This window comes from Loxodonta africana, chromosome 10 (assembly GCF_030014295.1).
Source record: "Loxodonta africana isolate mLoxAfr1 chromosome 10, mLoxAfr1.hap2, whole genome shotgun sequence".
NCBI classification, from domain to species: domain Eukaryota; kingdom Metazoa; phylum Chordata; class Mammalia; order Proboscidea; family Elephantidae; genus Loxodonta; species Loxodonta africana.
The window spans coordinates 5,195,288-5,222,399 of record NC_087351.1 but is presented as its reverse complement, the minus strand read 5'-3'; the positions used below and the strand labels follow the sequence as shown (position 1 = coordinate 5,222,399).

General features: G+C 38.7%; 1 protein-coding gene across 1 annotated transcript in view; it reads right to left on the bottom strand.

Moving 5' to 3' along the window:
- The window catches only part of FAM227B (family with sequence similarity 227 member B), a 343,918-nt gene that overhangs the window by 201,217 nt on the left and 115,589 nt on the right, over window positions 1–27,112 (bottom strand). The window contains exon 12 of the mRNA XM_023539060.2: window positions 18,888–19,025. Coding sequence (XP_023394828.2) covers window positions 18,888–19,025 — 138 coding nt within the window. The remainder of the gene's footprint in view (window positions 1–18,887; window positions 19,026–27,112) is intronic.

Here is a 27,112-nt window from a genome sequence, read left to right as displayed (position 1 = left end):
AAAATAATTCACCATGACCATGTGGGATCCATACTGAGTATGCAGGGATGGTTCGACATTAGAAAAACAATTAATGTAATCCATCATATCAATAAAACAAAAGACAAGAATCACATGATTTTATCAATTGATGCAGAAAAGGCATTTGACAAAGCTCAACACATATTCATGATGAAACCTCTCAGCAAAATAGGAATAGAAGGTACCAAAGATGTAAAAGACCATACAAAGAAAACTACAAAGTACTAGTGCAAGAAACTAAAAGGGACCTACATAAGTGGAAAAACATACCTTGCTCATGGATAGGAAGACTTAACATAATAAAAATGTTTATTCTACAAAAAGCCATCTATATATACGATGCACTTCCCATCCAAATTCCAACGAGATTTTTTAATGTGATGGAGACAGAAATCACGAACTTCACATGGAAGGGAAAGAAGCCCCGGATAAGCAAAGCATTACTGAAAAAGAAGAAGAAAGTGGGAGGCCTCCTTCTACCTGATTTTAGAACATATTATACAGCCACAGTAGTTAAAACAGCCTGGTACCAATGGAACAGAATTGAGAACCCAGATATAAATCCATCCACATATGAGCAGTTGATATTTGACAAAGGCCCAGTGTCAGTTAACTGGGGAAAAGATAGTCTTTTTTGACAAACGGTGCTGGCATAACTGGATATCCATTTGCAAAAAAATGAAACAGGACCCATACCTCACATCATGCACAAAAACTAACTCCAAGTGGATCAAAGACCTAAACATAAAGACTAAAATGATAAAGATCATGGAAGAAAAAACAGGGACAACGTTAGGAGCCCTAATACAAGGCATAAACAGAATACAAAACATTACTAAAAATGACGAAGAGAAACCAGATAACTGGGAGCTCCTGAAAATCAAACACCTATGCTCATTCAAAGACTTCACCAAAAGAGTAAACAGACCACCTACAGAATGGGAAAAAATTTTCAGCTATGACATCTCCGACCAGCGCCTGATCTCTAAAATCTGTATGATTCTATTAAAACTCAACCACAAAAAGACAAACGACCCAATTAAAAATTGGGCAAAGGATATGAACATGCACTTCACTAAAGAAGATATTCAGGTGGCTAACAGATACATGAGAAAATGCTCTCGATCATTAGCCATTAGAGAAATGCAAATTAAAACTACAATGAGATTCCATCTCACTCCAACAAGGTTGGCATTAATCCAAAAAACACAAAACAATAAATGCTGGAGAGGCTGTGGAGAGATTGGAACTCTTATACACTGCTGGTGGGAATGTAAAATGGTACAACCACTTTGGAAATCTATCTGGCATTTCCTTAAAAAGTTAGAAATAGAACTACCATACAATCCATAAATCCCACTCTTCGGAATATATCCTAAAGAAATAAGAGCCTTTACACGAACAGATATATGCACACCCATGTTTACTGCAGCACGGTTTACAACAGCAAAACGCTGGAAGCAACCAAGGTGTCCATCAAAGGATGAATGGATAAATAAATTATGGTATATTCACACAATGGAATACTACGCATCGATAAAGAGCAGTGAGGAATCTGTGAAACATTTCATAACATGGAGGAACCTGGAAGGCATTATGCTGAGTGAAATTATTCAGTTGCAAAAGGACAAATATTGTGTAAGACCACTATTATAAGATCTTGAGAAATAGTTTAAAATGAGAATAACATATTCTTTTGTGGTTATGAGAGGGTTATTTACTGATTAGACAGTAGATATGAACTACTTTAGGTGAAGGTACGGACAACACTCAATACAGGGAAGGTCAGCTCAATTGGATTGGACCAAAAGCAAAGAAGTTTCCTGAATAAAGTGAATGCTTTGAGGGTCAGTGGAGCAAGGGCGGGGGTTTGGGGACTGCGGCTTCAGGGGACTTCTAAGTCAATTGGCAAAATAAATTCTATTAAGAAAACATTCTGCATCCCACTTTGAAGTGTGGCGTCTAGGGTCTTAAATGCTAACAAGCAGCCATCTAAGATGCATCAATTGGTATCAACCCACCTGGATCAAAGGAAAATGAAGAACACCAAGGTCACAAGATAATTATAAGCCCAAGAGACAGAAAGGGGCACATGAACTAGAGACTTACATCATCCTGAAACCAGAAGAACTAGATGGTACCCGGCCACAACCGATGACTGCCCTGACAGGGAGCACAACAGAGAACCCCTGAGGGAGCAGGAGAATAGTGGGATGCAGACCCCAAATTCTCATAAAAAGACCAGACTTAATGGTCTGACTGAGACTAGAAGAATCCTGGCAGTCATGGTCCCCAAACCTTCTGTTGGCCCAGGACAGGAACCATTGCCGAAGCCAACTCATCAGACACGGATTGGACTGGACAATGGGTTGGAGAAAGATGCTGATGATGAGTGAGCTACTTGTATCAGGTGGACACTTGAGACTGTGTTGGCATCTCCTGTCTAGAGGGGCGATGGGAGGGTGGAGAGGGTTAGAAACTGACAAAACGGTCACGAAAGGGAAGACTGGAGGGAGGAAGTGGGCTGACTCATTAGGGGGAGAGTAAATGGGAGTATGTAGTAAGGTGTATATAAGTTTATATGTGAGAGGCTGAGTTGATGTGTAAACTTTCACTTAAACCACAATAAAAAATATTAAAAAAAATAGGAATAGAAGCAAAATACCTCAACATAATAAAGGGTTTTTATACAAAGCCAATAGCCAACATCATCCTAAATGGAGAGAGCCTGAAAGCATTCCCCTTGAGATCGGGAACCAGACAAGGATGCACTGTACCAGCACTCTTATTCAACATTGTGCTGGAGGTCCAAGCCAGAGTAATTAGGCACAATAAAGGAATAGAGGGCATCCAGATTGGCAAAGAAGAAGTAAAAATGTCTTCATTTGTAGATGACATGATCTTATACATAGAAAACCCTAAGGAATCCTCCAGAAAACTATTGAAACTAAAAGAAGAGTTCAGCAGAGTATCGGTATAAAAGATAAACATACAAAAATCAGTTGGATTCCTCTACACCAACAAAAAGTACATCAAAGAGGAAATCGCCAAATCAACACCATTTACAGTACCCCCAAGAAGATAAAATACTTAGGAATAAAACTTACCAGAGGTGTAAAAGACTTATACAAAGAAAACTACAATACACTTCTGCAAGAAACCAAAAGAGACCTATGTAAGTGGAAAACATCCCTTCCTGATAGATAGGAAGACTTAACAGTATAAAAATGTCTATTCTACCCAAAGCGATCTATAGCTCCAATGCAATTCCAATCCAAATTCCAACAACATTCTTTAATGAGATGGAGAAACAAATCACCAACTTCATATGGAAGGGGAAGAGGCCCCGGATAAGTAAAGCATTACAGCAAAAGAAGAACAAAGTGGGAGGCCTCACTCCATCTGATTTTAGAACTTATTATACCGCCACAGTAGTCAAAACAGCCTAGTAGGGGTACAACAACAGATATATAGACCAATGGAACAGAATTGAGAATCCAGACATAAATCCATCCACATATGAGCAGTTGATATTTGATAAAGGCCCCAAAACAGTTAAATGGGGAAGACAGTCTTTTTAACAAATGGTGCTGGCATAATCGGATATCCATCTACAAAAAAATGAAACAAGACCCATACCTCACTCCATGCACAAAAACGAGCTCAAAATGGATCAAAGACCTAAATGTAAAATCTAAAGTGATAAAGACCATGAAAGAAAAAAATAGGGACAACGTTAGGACCCCTAATACATGGCATAAACAGTATACAAAACATTACTACCAATGCAGGAGCAAAACTAGATAACTGGGAGCTCCTAAAAATCAAACACCTATGCTTATCCAAAGACTTCACCAAAAGAGTCAAAAGATTACCTACAGACTGGGAGAAAGTTTTTAGCTATGACATTTCCGATCAGCACCTGATCTCTAAAATCTACATGATACTGCAAAAACTCAAGTGCATAAAGACAACCCAATTAAAAATGGGCAAAAGATATGAACAGACACTCCACCAAAGAAGACATTTAGGTAGCTAACAGATACATGAGGGAATGCTCACCATCATTAGCCATTAGAGAAATGCAATCAAAACTACAATGAGATATCATCTCACCCCAACAAGGGTGGCATTAATCCAAAAAACACAAAATAAGAAATGTTAGAGAGGCTGTGGAGAGACTGGAACACTTATACACTGCTGGTGGGAATGTCAAATGGTACAACCACTTTGGAAATCGACTTGGCACTTCCTTAAAAAAAAAAAAAAAAGAAGTAGAACTACCATACAATCCAGCAATCCCACTTCTTGGAATATATCCTAGAGAAATAAGAGCCTTTACACGAACAGATAAATGCACACCCGTGTTCATTGCAGCACTGTTTCCAATAGCAAAAAGATGGAAGCAACCAAGGTGCCAATCAATGGATGAATGCATAAATAAATTATGGTATATTCACACAATGGAATACTACACATCGATAAAGAACAGTGAGGAATCTGTGAACCGTTTCATAACATGGAATAATCTGGAAGGCATTATGCTGAGTGAAATTAGTCAGTTCCAAAAGGACAAATATTGTAGAAGACCAGTATTATAAGAACTCGAGAAATAGTTTAAACAGAGAAGAAAATATTCTTTGATGGTTATGAGGAGGGGAGGGAGCGAGAGTGGGAAAGGGGTATCCACTAATTACATAGTAGATAATATCTACTTTAGGTGACGGGAAAGAGAACACACAATATAGGCGAGGTCAGCACAAGTGGACTAAACCAAAAGCAAAGAAGTTTCCTGAATAAACTCAATGCTTTGAAGGCCAGTGTAGCAGGGGTGGGAGTTTGGTGACCATGGTTTCAGGGGACAACTAAGTTAATTGGTATAATAAAATCTGTTAAGAAAACATTCTGCATCCCACTTTGGAGAGTGGCATCTGGGGTCTCAAACACTAGCAAGCGGCCATCTAAGATGCATCCATTGGTCTCAACCCACCTGGATCAAAGGAGTATGAAGAACACCAAGGACACAAGGTAATTATGAGCCCAAGAAACAGAAAGGGCCACATAAACCAGAGACTACATCAGCTTGAGACCAGAAGAGCTAGATGGTGCCCGGCTACAATCAATGACTGCCCTGACAAGGAACACAATAGAGAATCCCTGAGGGAGCAGAGCAGTGGGATGCAGAGGCTAAATTCTCATAAAAAGACCAGACTTAATGGTCTAACTGAGCCTAGAAGGACCCCAGTGGTCATGGTCCCCAGACTTTCTGTTGGCCCAGGACAGGAACCATTCCCAAAGCCAACTCTTTAGACAGGGATTGGACTGGATAATGTTTTGGAAAGGGATATTTGTGAGGAGTGAGCTTCTTGGATCAGGTGTACACTTGAGACTATGTTGGCATCTCCTGCCTGGAGGGGAGATGAGAGGGTAGAGGGGTTAGAAGCTGGCGAAATGGACATGAAAAGAGAGAGTGGAGGGAGGGAGTGGGCTTTCTCATTAGGGGGACAGCAATAGGGAGTATGTAGCAAGGTGTATATATGTTTTTGTGTGAAAGACTGACTTTATTTGTAAACTTTCACTTAAAGCACAATAAAAATAAAAAAAAGAAAATGTTCATTTTGTTAGAAATACAGTTTAAAACCTCTTAAAAGTATTATAGTTTATCATCTATAGCAATTTTGTATTTTAGGTTGCCTAAAGTCGAGGGCACTGGGTGGGTAAAGTGGATACTGAAATAATAATAACTCCTGAAAAAAATGACTAATATGAAATAACATATTAAGAATTTTTGGAACAAATATAATTGAGATAAAAGCTTGTAAGTAGTATTTCCTAGAAGAAGAGAAAATCTTTTTGGGCTATTTTTTTATACAAACTTTGGAATAGCTTGACCATGTTCTCTTGGTGGTCAAAAATAGCAGTCACTATCTCTTTACTGGAAGCCCTCGTGGTGTAGTGGTTAAATGTTATGGCTGCTAACCAAAAGGTCAGCAGTTCGAATCCGCCAGGTGCTCCACTGAAACTCTATGGGGCAGTTCTACTCTGCCTTATAGGGTCACTATGAGTTGGAATCGACTCGATGGCAGCAGGTTTGGCTTTTTTTGGTTTTATCTCTTGATTATTTTTGATTATTGATTGTTGAATATTGTTAAGTATTAAAATGTAAAACAGGGAGGCTGAATTAAATCTATTTGTATCAAGACAGATAAATCTAGAAAACAATGTTGTGTGAAAGAAAATCAAAGATTTTCATACAGCAAGATATTATCTTTCTATAATATGTACAGAGCCTTGGTGGCACAGTGATTAAGTGATACAGCTGCTAACCCAAAGGTGGGTAGTTGAAATGCATCAGTTGCTCCTTGGAAACCCTATGGGACAGTTCTACTCTGTCCTCTAGGATTGCTGTGGGTCAGAATCGACTTAACAGCAATGGGTTTGTTTTTTTAATAATATGTAATATTGTTTTCTGCATTTTTACACAGAAAACAATATTTAATGTTACAGAAAGAAAGGATGTCCATCAATTTTAGTATAGCCATTACCTCTGGGGAGGGAGGGAAGAATTTAGAAGTGGTGTAACAGATCTGGGAAAAGATCCCTGAAGTAAATATAAACGTTTGTTTGACGTGGGAAATATCATTCTCCATACTTTTCTGCATGTATGAATAAAATAATAAAAACATCTAAAAAAAGCTTCTGTGTAAACTGGTGGAATAAACATAGGTACTTTTAACATAGCTCCCAACCTTCAATTAAATAACAATGAAACATATAAATAACTATGAAAAATTAAATAATCTGTATCAGCACAAAAGTAAATATAAAAATTGATATTATACCCCAAATCTGTGAAATAGCACCAAATTCTGAAAAAGTCTTTGATAATAAATACACTTCAACTGCTTGATAAGAAAATACAGAGGAGTTCTGAATAGATTCATATCCCCACTGGCAGAAACTTACTTGGAAAAGCAAAAGCTGCATTGAAATGAGACGTTTAGTTAGGAATCCAACTAAAAGTCTCTTACTTAAGGTCACTTTTGCCTCTTCAGTCTATGGGCACCTGGTAGAATGGCAAGTCTTTGACAGAGCTAAAACATGATGTAGAAGACTGTGATCATTACTAGGTTTTCCACTCTTGCTTTTTTCCTAATCTCCAGGGCCCTACCAGCGTTTGCTCCGTAATAGAACTGTTCTTGATTTAAACAGCATTTACCAAATGAGTTGCTTTAGTGACCTTTTTCTTATTAAAAATCTATATATATTCAGTGTTTATGACCAGCAGAACACAACATTTAGCTTGTCATAACATACCAAGTAAAAACAGGATTTTTGCCTTTCTCTAGAGATCCTATTTCCTCAAGGTCAGAGGATACTGTCAATGGTGGAGTGAACTTTTTGCTCAGATTCCCTCCCTCATCAGTCTGGCCAGGTATGTTTCTATTTTTCACTTGAAATATTTGGCTAAGACCTTTACCAGGTCTGTGACACAGTTTGGGGAGATCAAAGAATTTTAAGTAAATTCCAGCATTGGGAAAAATTTATGAAAATTGTAATTAATATTTAAGACATATTTTAGTGATATTTTTTAAAATTTAAAGACAATATTAAAAACGTTTTAGAAACATCTAAACAAAAGAGTAAAAGTAAAGAAAAAAATCCTATAAATTAATTGTAAAGAAAGAACAAAATACGTTGGCTTTAGACTTCTCTACTAGACAAAAATAACAGAAGATAATGAAGCAATGTACCTGTGAATGTGACCTTGTTAGGGAAATAGGATCTTTCTTTGAAGATACTATCAGTTATGTCATACTAGAGTAAGGTGGATCCTAATCTGTCTGAGTGGTCTTATAAAAGGGGAGAACAGACGAGTAGTGTGACACACATGGGGAAGACACCACGCGAGGACCCATCTATAAGCTAATGAACTCCAAGAAAGGCCTGGGGCTACCAGAAGCTGAAAGAGACAAGGGAAGATCTTCCCCTAGAACCAACAGTGTAAGAAAATAAATTCCTGTTTTTCTGATATGGCAGCCCTCAGAAACTAAGACATTCTTCAAAAGAAGCTGTTACGAAAATGTAAAGGCAAGCTGTGGACTGGGAGAAAGTATTTACAAAATATATATCTGATAAAGGACTTGTATCTAAAATATGTAAAGGGCTCTTATAACTTAGTAATAAAAAGGCAAACAACCCAATTAAAAACGAACAAAAGATTTGAATAGACACTTCACCAAAGAAGACATACAGATGGCAAATAAGCACATGAAAAGAAGCTCATTATAATTACTCATTAGAGAAATTCAAATAAAAACATAATTGGATACTATTACATACACACAAGAATAGCTAAAATTAAAAAGACCATAGAAGTAGAATGGCTAAAAGTAAAAAGACCATACCAAGGGCTGGTGAGGATGTGGGATATCTAAAACTCATACACTGGTAGGAATGTAAAACCATGCCATGATTCTAGATAAGTATTTGGCAGACTCTTAAAAAGTTAAACACACATCATATTATCCAGTTATTCCACTAAAAAAAAAAAAAAATTCCACTACTAGGTGTTTATCAAAGAGAAATGTGATCATATGCCCATACAAAGACTTGGACATGAATATTCACAGTAGTTTGATTTGTAATGGCCAAATTCTGGAAGCAACACAAATGTCCATCAACAGGTGAATGGATAAACAAATTGTAGTATATTCTTACTGTGGACCACTACTCAGAAATACAAAGGAACAAACTATTAACACATGCAAGAACATTAATGAATCTCAAAATAATTATGGAGTGAAAAACTCCTGACAAACAACAGCACATACTCTATATTTGCCTTAATATAAAACTCTAGAAAACTCAAATTAACCTCTAGGGACAGAAAGCAGATCAGTGGTTGACTGGGGATGGTGGTGGGGACAGGCAGAAGGGAAGACTTACCAAAAAGCATGAGAAGCTTTTGGGAGTGATGGATACATCCCCTATCTTGACGGTTGTGATGGTGTCACAAGTTTATACGTACGTCAAGACTCATAAAATTTTATACTTTAAATATATGTAGTTTATATTTAGACTTTAATGACTTTGAAAAAATGTAATTATTTGAAGCAAATATTATAAAACTATATAACATGAGGCTTATATTTATGTAGATTTAATATATCTATGACAGTAATAGCACAAAGACAGGGGGGTGAATGAACTATATTTTTCCAAGTTCCTACATTTTAAGTGAAACAGGGCAATATCACTTTAAGCAGTGTTTTCATAATTCAAGAATGTGTTTTTTAAATCAATAAAACAACCTCAAAAAATACAAAGAGGTAGAGGTAAGCAGCCAATCGTGGAATTAAAGTGGAATACTCAGTATATTTGATTAACCAAAAGAAGACAGGAAAGTAGAGAAATGAGAAAAGATAAATAATTCAAAATAAACAGGAATATAGTAGCAATAAATCCAATCATATCAACAACTACATTAAATGTAAATGAAGTAAACACTCCAATTAAAATGTCAGACTGAATAAAAAAGCAAGCCCCAACTACAGGTCATTTACAAGAAGTACACTGAAAACATAGAAATGGGGGGTGGTCCAAGATTGCAGCATAGTCAGATACTAATAATGTCCCTCTTACAACAAAGACCCGAGAAAACAAGTGAATCAGATACAGATAACAACTTCGGACCCCTTAGCATCAAAGGTAAGGCTGAAGAATCTGACTGCCAAGGGGAAGGAGAGACTGTACAAAAACAACAGACACAGAGAATTACGGATCGTCAGCACCCTGTCAGCTGAACCTGCACAGCGAGGCCATGTTAAGACAAAGCAAGCATTGTTACCAGCCAAAGCCCCCATCATCTGGTGCAACCAAGCAGGAGTGACTTTTTACTCACATCCAGACCAGGCAAGAGCACTCCCCATGCTGCAAAACTTAAGTGCACTTACATCACCCACTGTGCCCTCCCAGCCCTCTGTGCCAGAGGCTCGTGAACCTGCAGTGCCCCTCCACCCCCTTCATCAATCCCCGCTGTGGCACCCACCACTGCCCTGTCCCCTGAGCCAGGGGCCATTGGAACAGCGGCACCTGCTCCTTTGCTCAGCCACTCGTGCTGGGGACCCAAGGACTGGTGGCACCTGCCTCTCTGCCTGGACCCCAGCATTGGGGACTTCTGGAGTGGCAGTGCCTGCTTCTCTGCCCAGGCACCCACACCAAGAGCCCATGGACAGACAGCATACCCATGTCTGTCCACCCACCCACACTGGGAGCCCATGGTCTGGCAGCACCCCCTCTTTTGCCCACCCACCCAAAATGGGGGCCTGTGGACTGGGGCACTTGCTCCTAAGCCCAGCCACCCAAGCCAGGGGCTGTGGTCTGGTGTCAGGCACTTCTCCATCTGGCTGCCAGTGCCAGGGGCCCAGGGATTGGTGGCATTACCTCTTCTACCCAGCCAACTGTGCTGGAGGCCCAAAGACTGGTGGCACCCACTCCTATGCCCAGCTGCCCTCACTGGGGGCCCATGGGTGGGCAGTACCTGCTGCTCTGCCCAGCCATTGGTGCCAGGGTCCCACAAACTTGAGGTGCCCACTTCTACAACCAGGCACCTAAGTCAGGGGCCTGCAGACTAGTAGTGCCTCCTACTCTCCCTGGCTACTGGTGCCAGGGGCCCAAGGACTGGTGGCACACCCTCACTCAGCTTGTGCTGTCATGGACTGCGGCACACCCTCAGTGGGCATCCATAACTGGCAGCATTCCCCATGCTTCATCCCCCTTCAACTGGAGGCTTGTGCCCACTCTGAACACCCCTGTGCACCCAAGCCCACTCAGGACCATCAGTGAGAGTTTCCATACCACCTACCTGGTGATTGACAACCCAGCACCCTCACCCCAACCACCAAGCAACCAGCAGTGCACACACATAACACTCAACCCACCTGCAAGTGGGAATGCTTCCTGCAGCCACACATAGGTAACTGGCCTGACAGATGCGTAACCTCATGAGTAATGCTAGCTACATCCTCAGCAGCCCCACAAGATCAGCAAACAGAAACCTGTGTTCACACAACCAGCCACTGCCCTACCCACCTAGTGGTGAGAGCTCCTGTGCAGCCAGACTAGTGACTAGAGTAACACTCAAGCCCCACCTACTCAGATAAATCAAAACAAAACAAAATATCAGGATGCAGCAAATAAACATATAAAAAAATACATAAATAAACATAATAACACCTTAATGCCTCAGGGAACAGACAATATCAAACCATATAAAGAAGCAGGAAAAGTTGGCTTCAGCAAGTCATCAAAATAAAGAACCAGAAAATTTTCCAGATGAATAAATGGTAATGGAATTACACAATAAGGAATTCAAAAGACTAATATATAGGGTTCTCCAAGAAATCAAGAAAGAGACCAAGAAAAATACAGAAAAAAACACAAGGAAAACACAGACAAAGCAATAGAAGAATTAAGGAAAATAATATAAGAAAAAAATGACAAAATGAATAAGACAATTATAAACCTTACAAGAAGAGAAACTAGAAATCCAAAAGATTAACAATAAAATTTCAAAAATACACAACTCAACAGAAGGACACAGCAGCAGAACTGAATTAATGGGAGACAGAATTAACAAAATGGAGGACAAATTCCATGACATCAATTTGTTTAAGGAAAAATTAGAAAAAAGAAAAAAAAAAGGAAGAAAGCCTAAGAATTATGTGGGACACTATCAGGAGGAAAAATTCACATGTAATCAGAATTCCAGTACAGAGTGAATTGTCAAAGATTTGTTGGCAGAAAACATGCCTAATATAAAAGATGAGAAGATATCCAGCCAAGAAACTCAACAGAACCCAAATAGGATAGACACCAAAAGAAAGTCACCAAAACAAATCATAATCAAACTTGCCAATACCATAGACAAAGAAAGAATTCTGAGAGGAGCTCAGGAAAAAAGAAGTCACCTACAAAGTGGAACCAATAAGACTAAGCTGTAATTACTCAGCGGAAACCATGTAGGTAAGAAGGCGATGGAATGACGTATATAAAACCTTAAAAGAAAAAACTGCCAACCAAGAATTATATATCCAGCAAAACTATCTCTCGAATGTGATAGTGAAATTAGGACATTTCCAGACAAACAGAAATTAAGGGAATTTGTAAAAACCAGACCTCTCTTACCCGTTAAACTCCACCGCTGCTGAGTCAATTCCAGCTCATAGTGACCCTACAGGACAGAGGAGGACTGCCCCATGAGGTTTTCAAGGAGCAGCTAGTGGATTCAAACTGCCGACTTTTGGTTAGCAGCTTCAGCTCTTAACTACTGAGCCACCAGGGTTCCAACTGAACTTACAAGAAATACTAGAGGAAATTCTTCAGACAAAGAACCAAAGACATCAGACAGCAACTTGAGATTAGGACACAGGACAGCATCAGCCAGATACTGACCCAGAAGACAAAAAATTCTGAAAAAAATAAAACAAAGCTAAAAGACTGAAAACAGGGATTTAGAGATGTCAATCTGTAAATGATGACAATGTCAAAACAAAAAGGGGGAATAAATGGTGTAGTTACAGAACTTTCATATGGAGAGGATGTCAAAGCAATATCAAGAAATAAAAGACTGCTTTAAATTTAGGAAAATAAAGGTAAATTTCAAGGTAATCACAAAAAAGTTAACAAACCTACCAATCAAAATAAAAATGAAGAAAAACAAAAAGACTCAGTAAACATAAAATCAACAACAAAAGAAATATAAAGAAAATCTACAAACAAAAAGATCTCAGCACAGGAAATTAAGTGGAACAAAGAAACCATCAATATCACAAATAAAAGTACAACAAAATGACAACAGTAAGCTCATAAAAAAAAAATTTACCTAGCAATAATTAGACGGTATGTAAACGGCTTAAAGTCACCAGTAATTATCCTGAGACCGGAAGAACTAGATGGTGCCCGGCTACAACCAGTGACTGCCCTGACAGGGAGCACAACAGAGAACTTCTGAGGGAGCAGGAGAACAGTGGGATGCAGACCCCAAATTCTCATAAAAAGACCAGACTTAATGGTCTGACTGAGACTAGAGGAATTCCGGCAGTCATGGTCTCCAAATCTTCTGTTGGCCCAGGACAGGAACCATTCCTGAAGACAACTCATCAGACATGGAAGGGACTGGACAATGGGTTGGAGAGAGATGCTGACGAAGAGTGAGCTACTTGTATCAGGTGGACACTTGAGACTGTGTTGGCATCTCCCGTCTGGAGGGGAGATAGGAGAGAGATAGAGAGGGTTAAAAACTGCCAAAATTGTCATGAAAGGAGAGACTGGAAGGAGGGAGCGGGCTGACTCATTAGGGGGAGAGTAAGTGGGAGTATGGAGTAAGGTATATATAAGCTTATATGTGACAGACTGACTTGATTTGTAAACTTTCACTTCAAGCACAATAAAAATTATTTTAAAAAAAGGCACCAGTAAAGAGAGAGAATGGCAGAATGGTTTAAAAAACATGATCCATCAATATGCTGTCTAAAGAGACCCATGTTAGACACAAAGACATAATATATTAAAAATCAAAAGACAGAAAAAATATATCAAGCAAACAATAAAAAAAAGAGCAGGAGTGGTGATATTAATCTCTGAAAAAATAGACTTCAAGTCAAAATCCACCATAAAAGACAAGGAAGGACATTATATAATGATTAAAGGTTCAATTCACCAAGAGAACATATCCATAATAAATATCTATGCACCCAACGACAGGGCTCCAAAATCCACAAAACAAATTCCAATATCATTGAAAAGAGTAATAGACAGTTTCACAATAATAGTAAGATACTTCAATACATCACTTTCAGTGAAGGACAGAACATCTAGAAAGGAACTCACCAAAGATTCAGAATACTGAAATGCCACAATCAACCACCTCAGCCTCATACACATATCCAGAACATTTCACCTAACTGCACCAAAGTATACATTCTTTTCCAATGCACAGGGAACTGTCTTCAGAATAGACCACATTTGAGGCCACAAAGCAACCCTCAATAAAATTTGAAACATTGAAATAATACAAAACATTTTGTCTGATCACAATGCTTAAAAGTAGAAATCAATAACAGGAAGAACAAGGAAATAAAAACCAAATACATGAAAACTGATCGACAACTTGCTTAAAACCATTGGTTAATAGAAAATATCAAAGAGGAAATTTTAAAAAAATTTCTAGAATCAAACAAGATGAAAACACAACATAATGAAACCTTTGGGACACAGCAAAAGCAGTGCTCAGAGGTCAATTTATAGCAATAAAAACACACACAAAAATTGAAGAAAAGACCAAAGTTAAAACACTAACCCTAAAACTCAAAAAAATAGAAAGAGAGCAGCAAAAGAAGCCCCCAGTCACCAGGAGAAAGAAAATAATAAAGATTAGAGCAGAAATAAATGAAATAGAGAACAGAAAAACAGTAGAAATAATCAACAAGACCTGAAGTTGGTTCTTTGAAAAGATAAAAAAAATCAGGAAAACCATGGGCCAAATTGACAAAAGAAAAGCAAGAGAAGAAGCAAGTAACCTAAATAAGACATGAGAAAGGTAACATTACAACAGAATCAACAGAAATAAAAGGAATCATAACAAAATACCATGAAAAATTGTACTCCAAAATTGTAAACCTAGAGAAAATGGACAAATTTCTAGAAAAACATTACCTACCAAAACTTATACAAACTGAGGTAGAAAAGCGAACAGACCTATAACAAAGGAAGAGAGTGAAGGGGTAATAAAAAAAAAAAAAAAAAAAAAAAAAAACTTCTGACAAACAAAAAAATGTCTTAGTCCAGATAGCTTCACTGGAGAATTTTACCAAACTTTCACAGAAGAGCTCAAGCCAGTACTACTCAAACTATTTCAAAGCATAGAAAAGGAAGAAAGACTTCCAAATTAATTTCTATGAAGCCAGCATGGGTAGCATAACACTGATACTGAAGCCAGGCAAATATATCGCAAAAAAAGAAAAAATTACAGACCAATATCTCACATGAATACAGATGCCAAAATTTTGAACAAAATTCTAGCTAACAGAATTCAGCATTATAAAAAACAAACAAACAAAAACAAAAAATGCCACAACCAAGTGGGATTCATACCAGGCATGCATGGATGGTTCAAAGTTAGAAAACCAGTCAACGTAATCCACCATGTAAATAGAATACAAGAATCATACAATCATTTCAACTGATGCAGAAAAGGCATTTGATAAAGTCCAACACCACCCATGATAAAAATTCTCAATAAAATAGGAATTGAAGGGAAATTCCTCAATATAACAAAGGGCATCTATAAAAAACCAACAGCTGACATAATTTTCAATGGAGAGACTCTGAAAGCATTTTACCTGAGAATGGGAACAAGACTAGGATGCCGTTTATCATCACTCCTACTTAACATTGTGCTGGAAGTAGGAAGAAGGGAAGAAAAAGAAATAAAGGGCATCCAAATTGGAAAGGAAGAAGTAAAACTATCCCTATTCGCATATGATATGATCCTATACACAGAGAACCCTAAGGATAACACAAGAAAACTACCGGAACCAATAGAAAGAATCAGCAGAGTAACAGGATACAATATCAACATACAAAAATCAGTTGGATTACTATACACCAACGAGAACTTTGAAAAGGAAATTATGAAAACAATACCATTATAATGATGGTTTCCATAAAAGTCCCCCCAAAGATAAAATACTTAGGTATAAATCTAACCAAGGACATAAAGGACTTATGCAAAGAAAACTACAAAATCTTATTACAAGAAACCAAAAGAGACCCACATAAATGGAAAAACATACCATGCTCATGGATGGGTACACTCAACATTGTGAAAATGTCAATTCTACCCAAAGCGATCTACAGATATAATGCAATCCCTACACAGAGTACAGGGTCAGCAGCTGCAACTATGAGCTCAAGCATAACAACGATTGTAAGGATGGCGCAGGACAGGGCAGTGTTTCGTTCTGTTGTGCATAGGGTCGCTATGAGTCAGAACTGACTCGTCGGCACGTAACAACAACAACAACATGCAAATACCAACAGCATTCTTTAACGAGATGAAAAAAAACTAATCACCAACTTTATATGGAAAGGAATGAGGTCCTAGATAAGCAGTGCATTACTGAAGAAGAAGAAAGTAAGAGGCCTCACGCTACCTGATCTCAGAACCTACTATACAGCCACAGTTGTCAAAACAGCAGACACATAGGCCAGCGGGAACAGAACTGAGAACCCAGATGTAAATCCATCCATCTGTTGTCAGCTGATCTCTGACAAAGGACCAAAGTCCATTAAATGGGGAAAAGAGTCTTTTTAACAAATTTTGCTGGCAAAACTGAATATTCATCTGTAAAAAAAATGAAACAGGACCCATACCTCACACCATATACAAAAACTAACTCAAAAGAATCAAGGACCTAAATATAAAACCTACAACAACAAAGATCATGGAAGAAAAAATAGGAACAATGCTAGGGGGCCTAAAACATGGCATAAATACAATACAAACCATAACTAACAATGCACAAACACCAGAAGATAAACTAGAAAACTTGTGGGGGGGGGGGTCCTAAAAATTAAGCACTTATGCTCATCAAAAGACTTAATCAAAAGAGTAAAAAGAGAACTTATAGACTGGGAAAGATTTTTTGGCTACAACATATCCAACAAGGGTCTAATCTCTAAACTCTATAGAATACTTCAACACCTCAACAACCAAAAGACAAATAATTCATTAAATAATGGCCAAAGGATATGAACAGACACTTCACCAAATGAGACATTCACATGGCTAACAGACACATGAGGAAATGCTCGTAATCATTAGTTTTTTGAGAATTCCAAGTCAAAACTACAATGAGACACCATTTCACCCCCACATTACTAGCACTAATCAAAAAAAAAAAAAAAACCCACAAAATAACAAATATTGGAGAGGTTGCAGGGAGACTGGAACGCTTATGAACTGCTGGTGGGAATGTAAACTGGTACAACTTCTACGGATAACGATATGGTGCCTCCGTTAAAAGACAGAAATGGAAATCCCATACAATCCAGCAATTTCACTCTTGAGAATATACTCTAGAGAAAAAAAAGCTGTCCCATGAATAGACATATACACACTCATGTTCACTGCAGCATTATTCACAACAGCAAAAGATGGAAACAACCTAAGTGCTCATCAACAGATGAATGGGTAAAGAAATTATGGTACATACACACAGTGGAATACTACGCGACAATAAAGAACAACGATGGACCCGTGAAACTTCTCACACATAATGGATGGATCTGGAGGGCACTATGCTGATCGAAATAAGTCAAAACGACAAATATTGTACAAGACCACTATTAGAAAAAACCAAGAAAAGGCTTACACACAGAAAAAGAAATCTTTATGACTGAGGGAAACGGTAGGGACAGTAAGCCTCTAACTAGGCAGTAGACAAGTGTTAACTTTGGTGAAGGGAAAGACCACAATCAATACAGGGGGAGTCAGGACAACTTGACCGAGACAAAGTCATAGAAGCTTCCTAGACACATCTAAACACTTCGAGGGACCCAGTTGCTGGGGCTGAGAACTAGGGACTATGATCTTGGGGGTACTTCGGTCAATTGGCATAACATAAATAAAATGGTCTACATCCTACTTTGGTGAGTAGCGTGTGGAATCTTAAAAGCTTGTGAGCGGTCACCTAAGATACATCTGCTGGCCCTATTACGTTTGGAACAAAGGAGAATGAAGAAAACCAAAGACACAAGGAAAATATTCGTCCAAAGGACTAATGGACCACCTGAACCACAGTCTCCGCCAACCTGAGCTCAGAAGAACTAGATAGCGCCTGGCTACCACCACCAACCACTCTGACAAGGATCACAATAGAGGATTTCAGACAGAGTGGGAGAAAAATGTAGAACAAAATTCAAATTCATAACAAAAGACCATACTTACTGGTCTGACAGAGACTGGAGGAACCCCTAAGACTATGGACTCTGGACGCCCTGCTAACTCAGAACTGAAGCCACTCCCAAAGTCTACCTTTCAGCCAAAGATTAGACAGGTCTATAAAACAAGCGATAACACACGTGAGGAATGTGCTTCTTAGTCTGATGAAGTAAAAAAAAACAAGGGACCAAATGAGCAACACCTGCCCAAAAGCAATGACAAGAAGGCAGGAAGGGACAGGAAAGCTGGATGAATGGACACATAGAACCCAGAGTGGAAAGAGAAAGGGGAGAGTGCTGACACATTGTGGGGATTGCAACCACTGTCACATAACAATTTGTATATAAATAAAAAAGAAAAAAATGGGATCAACCTATCCATGTTATTTTTAATCAAGAAATTTTAAATTAAAAAAAAAAGCACCAGGAAAAAATACCAGTAGATATTTTTATAATCTTAGATAAGCAAGTTTTAATAAATATGCTACGTTACTGATATCCTAAAGAAAACATAAATTTACTGAATAAAAATTCCAAACTTATCATGACAAAGCACGTTATTAACCAGTTAGCAATATAGCTAAAAGTGAAATTTATAAAAATTTATAGTGTACATGAGGACCAAAAATTCCTAAAAATAAAATTTAAACATACCATCACAAATGGGAAAATGATTTAAGCACAACCCAATTTTATAATAAAAAAAATGTAAAGCGATATTTAAACTACTATAGCCCCAATCTTTAAGTCAAATGTTACCTTAAGATCCTCTACCAAAGAAAATTCTGACTCATAAATAACCTGATATACTTGATTTGGGCTATCTCTTTCATTCTGTAGTTTACAATGAATTCACTTACTAGCCATTATGCGTTCTTGACTGTTTGCAATCATTTCCTTTACAGATTTTTCAGGGTCTTTCTTGCTACCATGTATGGTTGTCGTGGTGAGTCCTTTAAGTTTCCAGTGGGTCCAAAAGCCTTTCTGAGGTTTTAAACCTGTTCATAAAAAATGTACAATTAGTAGAAGAAATTCAGATTTTGAAAATGTCTTTCGTTCAAGCATTTTTGTTACTGTGATACATTTCAACCTCACAACAGTCTTGTGAGTATTGTTAGCCTAAAGTTTCAAATGGGAATTTCGATACAGAGATATTAATGTCTCGTAATGCAAAACAGAAAAGAGCTAAAACTTGACAGTATCTTCTGACTTAGGTACTTTTATAATTATGGTCAGAAGATCTGGGTTCAATACTGAAGACATGATTTTTGAAAAAGAAATCAGCTAAGTTCATAAATGGCCATCAGAGGAGGGTAATCATTACAAATACTAAAACAGGACCCAAGTATCCAACAACAGTAGATCCATACAGTGGACTATGAAATAGGTATTATCAACTACCTGGTAAATACTTGTTAACATAGAAAGGCATTCATGATATGTTTTTTTGTGAAGAACAATTTTACTTTTTGTGTTTGTATACATGTATAGCTATTGCCTCTGAGTGTAGGTGATTATCGTTTTTTTAAATTTGATTGTATCTCCTTTTAAAATAACATTTATGAATCGATTATAGTACTCAAAAAGTAATAAAAATAAATTTAATTTAAAAAGATCAACTTTTGTTACTTTTAAGCTGTGTAGGATTGGATAAATTATTTAACCATTCAATAATAAGAATGAGAATGATTAAATTCCTTTGTATATTTCATATGGTTGTCCTAAGGATCAATTGAGATAATATATGTTAAAGTGTTTAATAAATGGCAGTGCGCTATACAGATGTGAGCTAATATTATCACTATTGTACATTAACATACTGATAAATATAACTAATTTTCTCATTAGCGACTGTTCAGTGAGGATTGTTATATTGGACTATCAAATTAGAACCTTTTAAGTGTTTTTAGACACAGATAACGATTACCACTAGACAAAACATGCAGAAGCCTTCAGTTTGATTCACTTGGGTGCCTCTTGATAGATTGTCTAATGTTGAATAATTCTTACATTTCTGGGGTGAATCTTACTTGGTCTTGATTATATAAAGAGAAATAACATTCATTCATTCAACAAACACTGTGTACTATGTGCTTCACATACATACACATGCACAAACCCAAACCCGTTGCCATGGAGCCAATTCTGACTCATGGCAACCATACAGGACAGGGTAGAACTACCTCACAGTTTCCAAGGGGCAGCTGGTGGATTTGAACCTCTGGCCTTTTGGCTAGCAGGCAAGTTCTTAACCACTAAACCAGAAGGGCTTCAAGAGAGTCCCTTCCTACAAGCAGACATGAAATTATGTAGCACAGTATCTGGTCCAGAGCAAGCACTTAATACAAGTTACTTTCTCTGTTGCTCCTTTTCCAAATTAACTACTGGATGAGCTGTGACTATATTTCAATATTAATTACAAATAAAAAATTTAAATCAGTTACTAAACACAGGCTGTTTCAAAGGACGGCATTAACATAGGGCCACAATCCTCGAATGAAGTGTGTTCTACATCTTTAGCGTTGACAATTTCTGTAAGCTTTGGAAGGATCTATTCAAGGATTTTCCTAAGAATTTTTTTTTTTTTTTAATCATACAGGGGTTAGAAACAAATGGCATACAAATCAATGGAATTAAACACAAAAAAATCTTGAAATTACCTGGTAAGTTACATATATTTTAAATTTCAGTTTCTATTTCATTAAATTTATACAGGTATGTGAAAGTCAAATATTATAAAACCCCATAGTTCCCTCACTCACCCCCAACACCAACCATATCTTGCTTCCCAGAAACAACCACCTTTATTTGTATTCATGTCCTTATCTTGTCCCCCCGCCCCAAAAAAAAAGTGGGGCTATATTGCAACTTCTTGGTATTTTCCTTTTAGGCAGCACCTATTGACACTGCACTATGGAACACAAGGATTTAACAATCTTTCATCTTCTTCTCTCACCTTTACCACAAGCTAATTTCTATTCACACAATCTCAAAAGTGTTAAATTAAAATATTCACTGGATGAATATCAGTGTTTACATTAAAACCCTATTCATATTTACATGTAAAACCTAATTCACAAGTAAGACATTTCAGAAACATTACTTTCTTGAGGAAATTTTTCTTTTCCCTCAAGTTAACAACTGTCTGATATTTTCTTTTCCTTATTTTCTATATACTTACAATTAATTTGGCTCCAAACTCCTCCCCACCTCCCAACTGTCTAAATTGCTTCTGAATAAATTCAAATACATTAATCTCTCTACTGCATTTAATGCTCTTGGAGACTCTCGCTCAAAGCCTTCTGATGCGCTTCAAGATGGACAAACTTTTTATTGTGCTCAGAGTGCAGCTGTCATCCTGGCAGCTCCCTTCAAGCTCTTTGGGGATTCCAGTGTTCCTTCTGCTACAGCTTCTCTCTCTTGGATCCCACCTTGTTCTCTTCCTGAATTCACTTTTTATTTTGTTGGTGTGTCTCCTCCAATACCTTCATAAGAAAGGATATAATCAAGGTACCTTTTTTTAGGGCTTGCCTATCTGGAAATGACCTTAGTTAACCCTTACACTTACTTGGTAATTTGATGTATGGTTCTAAGTTATAAATAGTTTCCCCTCAGAGCTTTTAACCCATTGTTTTTAGCTTTCAGAGTTGTTGATAAGAAGGCTGACATCATTCTGTTTCTTGATCCTTCTCTTCCCTGAAAGTTTTTAGCATTTTCTTTTTCTCACGGTTCTGAGATTTCACAGTACAGGTATGTGTCCCATAACGGCCATCACACATTCTGTGAAATAGGATGTTATGTGATTTGGACATTGTGCGAACAACATAGCAGGCAGGACCACCACCAGGCAGACCTGGGACCTGAGCCCCCGGCTGTGCCGAAGGACTGCTGAACACTTTGGCTCCACCACCGCAGGCCCTGCGTGGTTGCCGCCTGGTCTCTGGGAGCCGTACCTGATCCGCGCCCCCGCCCCCAGTGTGTACTCGCTGCCAGCCAGCTGCCTCCCTTCCCTTCTTCCTCCCTGCCCCACAATGAGCTTTAAACTCCTCCGCCCCGCCCACACCTCCTCCACCTACACCCCTAGTCACCTTTTCCTGGTCCTCCTCCCACCACCACCGCAGTCCGCACCACTCAGTGGCTGCCACCGCGGGAGGAGCCACAGCTTTGTGTCTGGGTGTGACGCACAGGTCACCCTGGTGGCCCCGTGGGGCGGTGGCCCACCCGCGGGGTATCCGCCTTGGCGGATCCGGCGGTGTGTGCATAGTCCCTGCCTGAGGCTACCGTGATGAGACAGGCAGCCATGGGCTGATGCACAACCTGGAGAGCTAATGAGACGCATGTAGGATCTGTGGTACTTAGCAAAGTATGTCAGCTACATCCCATTCTCCGATCAGGTTGTCTGAACTCCATTATAACCTTAGGAGACCATGATGTATGTGCAGCCCGACCTTGCCTGAAGTTATGTGGCACATACTTGTAATGTGCTGTCGGGTGCATCTATTTTTATCCATCGTTCAAAGCACTGGATAATCCCTTTCAAACTGGAAACTCAAGTCTTTCATGTGTGGTGAGTCTTCTTGAAGTACTTCTTTGATTATTTCCTCCCACACTTTTTCTCTCTGTTTTCCCTTTTTGGATATAATATAGAGAATTCAGACCTCAAAAATTAAAAGGCTGAAGGATCAGTTTCTTCTATCTTGAGAAGAACGGTTAGATCACTGATCTTCAGCCTTCATTCTTCATTCAGGGGCACGAATTACCCTCTAAAAGCCACTTTAGCTGGCATCTTATGTATTTTTTATGTAGTTTTTGTTGTATTTTTGTCATTCAGTTCAAAATTATTTTTTAATTTCCATTATGATTTCTCTTTTGATCAATGGGTTATTTAGGCATGTATTCCTAATTTTCCAAATACATGAAAACTCTTCTATTTGTTTATTTTTTGTCATGGTTTCCAACTCATTGCATTGTGGTGAGACAGTATGTTCTATATGATTTAAATGTTTTGAATTTGTGGACATTTTAGTTTTGCCTAAATAGATGGAGAATTCTTGGAAATATTTTATGTGTGCTTCAAATGAATTTGTATTTTGCAGTGGCAGTGTTCTATATCTATCTACCGTTTTTGTTAATCATGTAGTTTAAATATTAATTCTATACTTCTCCTGGGTATTGTTTGTTTTCCTTTTGCTTGTTTGTTCTATCACTTATTAAGATAGTTGTCTGTATCTTCCTGAGTTATTACAGTTATGCCAGCAATTTGGGATTGCATAATTAGATTCATATAAATTATTTTTAATTAAGTGCCTATTCAAATATTTTGTCCTTTTTTTAAATTGGGATGGTTATTTTCTTTTGACTGAATTTTAAGTTCCTCATATACTCTGGATACAAATTCTTCAGAGTATTTGTAATATGTCAATATTTTCTCCTGGTGTGCGGCTTGTGTTTAATTCTTTTAATAGTGTCTGTCCTCTGAGGAGAAGTTTTTAGTTTTGATGAAGTACAACTTATCAAGGTTTTTCTTTTATGCATCATGTTTTCAGTGCCATTATCTAAGAAATTTTGCTTAACCTAATGTCACAAAAATTTCTTCCTATGTTTTCTTCTAGAAGCTTTGTGGTTTTAGGTTTTCTATTTGGAGCCCCAGTGGTACAGTAGTGAAGAGCTCAGCTGTTATCCAAAAGGCCAACAGTTCAAATCCACCAGCCACTTCTTAGAAACCCTATGGGGTAGTTTGGCTCTGTCCTATAGGGTCACTATGGGTCAAAATCAACTAAACAACAATGGGTTTGGTTTTTTTTTTTACAGCTATAATCCATAGGATCAAGGTTTATTTTTTAATATATGGATATCTAGTTGTTCCAGGACAATTGTTTGAGTAGACAAGCCTTTCTCCATTTTGGAAAATCTCAGCAATTATATCCTCAAATATTTCTTCTGTCACCTACTTTCTCTCTTTCTTCCCCCTTTGGGTGCAACTACATATAGGTGAGACTGTTTGATGTTATCCCACAGCTCTCAAATGCCCTGTGTCTGTATGTTTCAATTTGGATCCTTTCTATTGATCTGTCTTCAAGTTAATGAATTCTTTCTTTGGCTGTGTGAAGTCTATTTGATGAGCCCATAAAGGCATCCTTCATGTTTGTTACTGTGTTTTTCACAGCTAGCTTCTTTGTAGAAATTGACAAGATGTTTCTAAAGTCATATGGGATTGCAAGGGACACAAGAGAGCAAAACAATCTTGAAAAAGAACAAAGTTGGAGGACTCACATTCCAAATTTCAAAACATACTGTAAAGCTACAGTAATCAAAGCTGGCTGGTAGTGGTATAATGATAGACACATAGACCAACAGAATAGAATCAAGAGTCTAGAAATAAACCCAAACATCTACTGTCAATTGATTTTTGACAAGGGTGCTAAGTACATTTGATAGGAAAAGAATATTCTCTTCAATAAATGATGCTGGGACAACTAGCTCTTCAACTGCAAAAGAATGAGCTTGGGGGAGGCGGGTCCAAGATGGCTAACTAGGTAGAAGATACCTCGGGTACCTCTTGCAACAAAGACTCGGAAAAACAAGTGAATCGATCACATACATGACAATCTACGAACCCTGACCATCTAACACAGATCTAAAGAGTTGACCTGAGTGACAGAGACTGAGAACAAATGACCACGGGGAAGCAGCGACTGTTTTCGGAGCCTGGAGCCAGCGTCCAAGTCAGGAAACCTTGGCGCTGGGCTTTGGACTGGGCGCAGGGGAGATGAGCATGGCACCCTGAGATGGCGCAAACATGGGGCACAGCCCTAGCCCCCAGAAATGACCTCGGGGGAAGCCCAGCAAGTGCACCCAGGCAGCGCAGCGACGTGGCTGACAGGAGGAGATGTCACTGGGAGGCAGCGACTGGTTTTAGAGCCGGGAGCTCGGCGTCCCAGCCGGGGAACCTTGGCGCTGCACTTTGGACTGGGAGCGGAGGAACTAACCATGGCTTTTGAGACAGCGCAAGCACGGGATGTGGGCCTGACCCCTGGGGGCAATCTCTACCCAGCCAGCACACACAGTCGAAGCACCCTTCGGGAATCTCAGATAAAACAGTCATCCCAAGCGAGATAAGTAACTTTGTCTATATTCCGGGGTGCTACTCTCTCCTATTTATCTGAACCCTCCCCTCCCCTTCCCAGGCAGCTTCATTAACATTGGAATTTCCTGAGCCAGAGAGTGAACTGCGCTGCAGTTTTTCTTTCTTTCTTTCTTTTTGGTCTTTTCCTAACCCATTCTCCTGGCCTGAGAGAAGCAGCTACAAAAAACCCAGGGACCAAAAATCCTTCTCTAATTGGACTAAAAACACAGAACCAGCTCCAGCCAAGCATATGAGATGCACAGTCTTGTGCTTTCATCCCTACAGGGAACAAGGTGGCTATTATAATGCAAAGGCATTTCTGATAGGGATCTGACTGTAATTGTTTTAGCAGATTACTGGAGAGACAAGTTTCCCAGGTCTGATATCTCTGCATATTCAACAGAGCCCTCACTTACCCACAACAGGGAACTGAGGGCTGAAGCTCCCCCCAGACCACCTACCCTCCTGCCTTAGGGGTCTAAGGAGGGTGACACCTACCAATCTGTAGAGGTACTTGCATTGGGGGCCTAAGGTACAGCTGCAGAGCCCACCCACCAAAGTGCTTTAGGAATAGAGACACACCTACCTCACTGGCACTTGGAGGAAGCCTGTCAGCATCCTGCCCCCCGCTGGAGTGCGAACCCCTGCTGCTACTAGAATCTGGTGCACACAGCTATCACCACTACTTCTCTAGGTGGATAGGTGACAGTCTGCACCACATACTTGATGACCCAAAATCAGATTCTACTCAAGAATAGTGAATGGACTCTTAGGGTTATATATCTGGTAACAGCCCAAACCAGCTGGTAATAGGACATAAGTGAGGCAAGGGCTACAACAATCAAGATAGCGCAATCTAGTAGCCCATCTACGTATATTGAAAGAAAACAAAACAAGATAAGACTCAGTGAGCAAATATAGAATAAATCACTACAATATCTTAGAGATGACTCGGAGATAGCAGTCGATATCAAACCACATAAAGAAGCAGACCATGATTGCTTCTACAACTCCCCAAACTAAACAGTCAAAATCTTTCCCAAATGAAGATCCAATCCTGGAATTGCCAGATGCAGAATATAAAAAACTAATTTACAGACTGCTTCAAGATATCAGGGATGACCTCAGAAATGAAATAAGGCAATCTACAGAAAAAGCCAAGGAACACACTGATTAAGCAGTCAAAGAACTCAAAAAGATTATTCAAGAACGTAGTGGAAAAATTAATAAGTTGCAAGAATCCATAGAGAGAGAGCATTCAGAAATCCAAAAGATTAACAATAAAATTACAGAATTAGACTATGCAGTAGGAAGTCAGAGAAGCAGACTAAAGCAATTGGAATGCAGACTGGGAGATCTGGAGGACCAGGGAATTGACACCAATATAGCTGAAAAAAAAATCAGATAAAAGAATTAAAAAAAATGAAGAAACCCTAAGTATCATGTGGGACTATCAAGAAGAATAACTTGCATGTGATTGGAGTCGCAGAACAGGGAGGGATAACAGAAAATACAGAGAGAATAGTTGAAGATCTGTTGGCAGAAAACTTCCCTGACATCATGAAAGATGAAAGGATATCTATCCAAGATGCTCATCGAACCCCATTTAAGATTGATCCAAAAAGAAAAACACCAAGACATATTATCATCAAACTCACCAAACCAAAGATAAAGAGAAAATTTTAAAAGCAGCCAGGGAGAAAAGAAAGGTCTCCTACAAAGGAGAATCAATAAGAATAAGTACAGACTACTCAGCAGAAACCATGCAGCCAAGAAGGCAATGGGATGACATATATAGAGCACTGAAGGAGAAAAACTGACAGCTAAGGATCATATATCCAGCAAAACTCTCTCTGAAATATGAAGGTGAAATTATAACATTTACAGATAAACACAAGCTTAGAGAATATGCAGAAACCAAACCAAAGCTACAAGAAATACTAAGGGAAATTGGTCAGA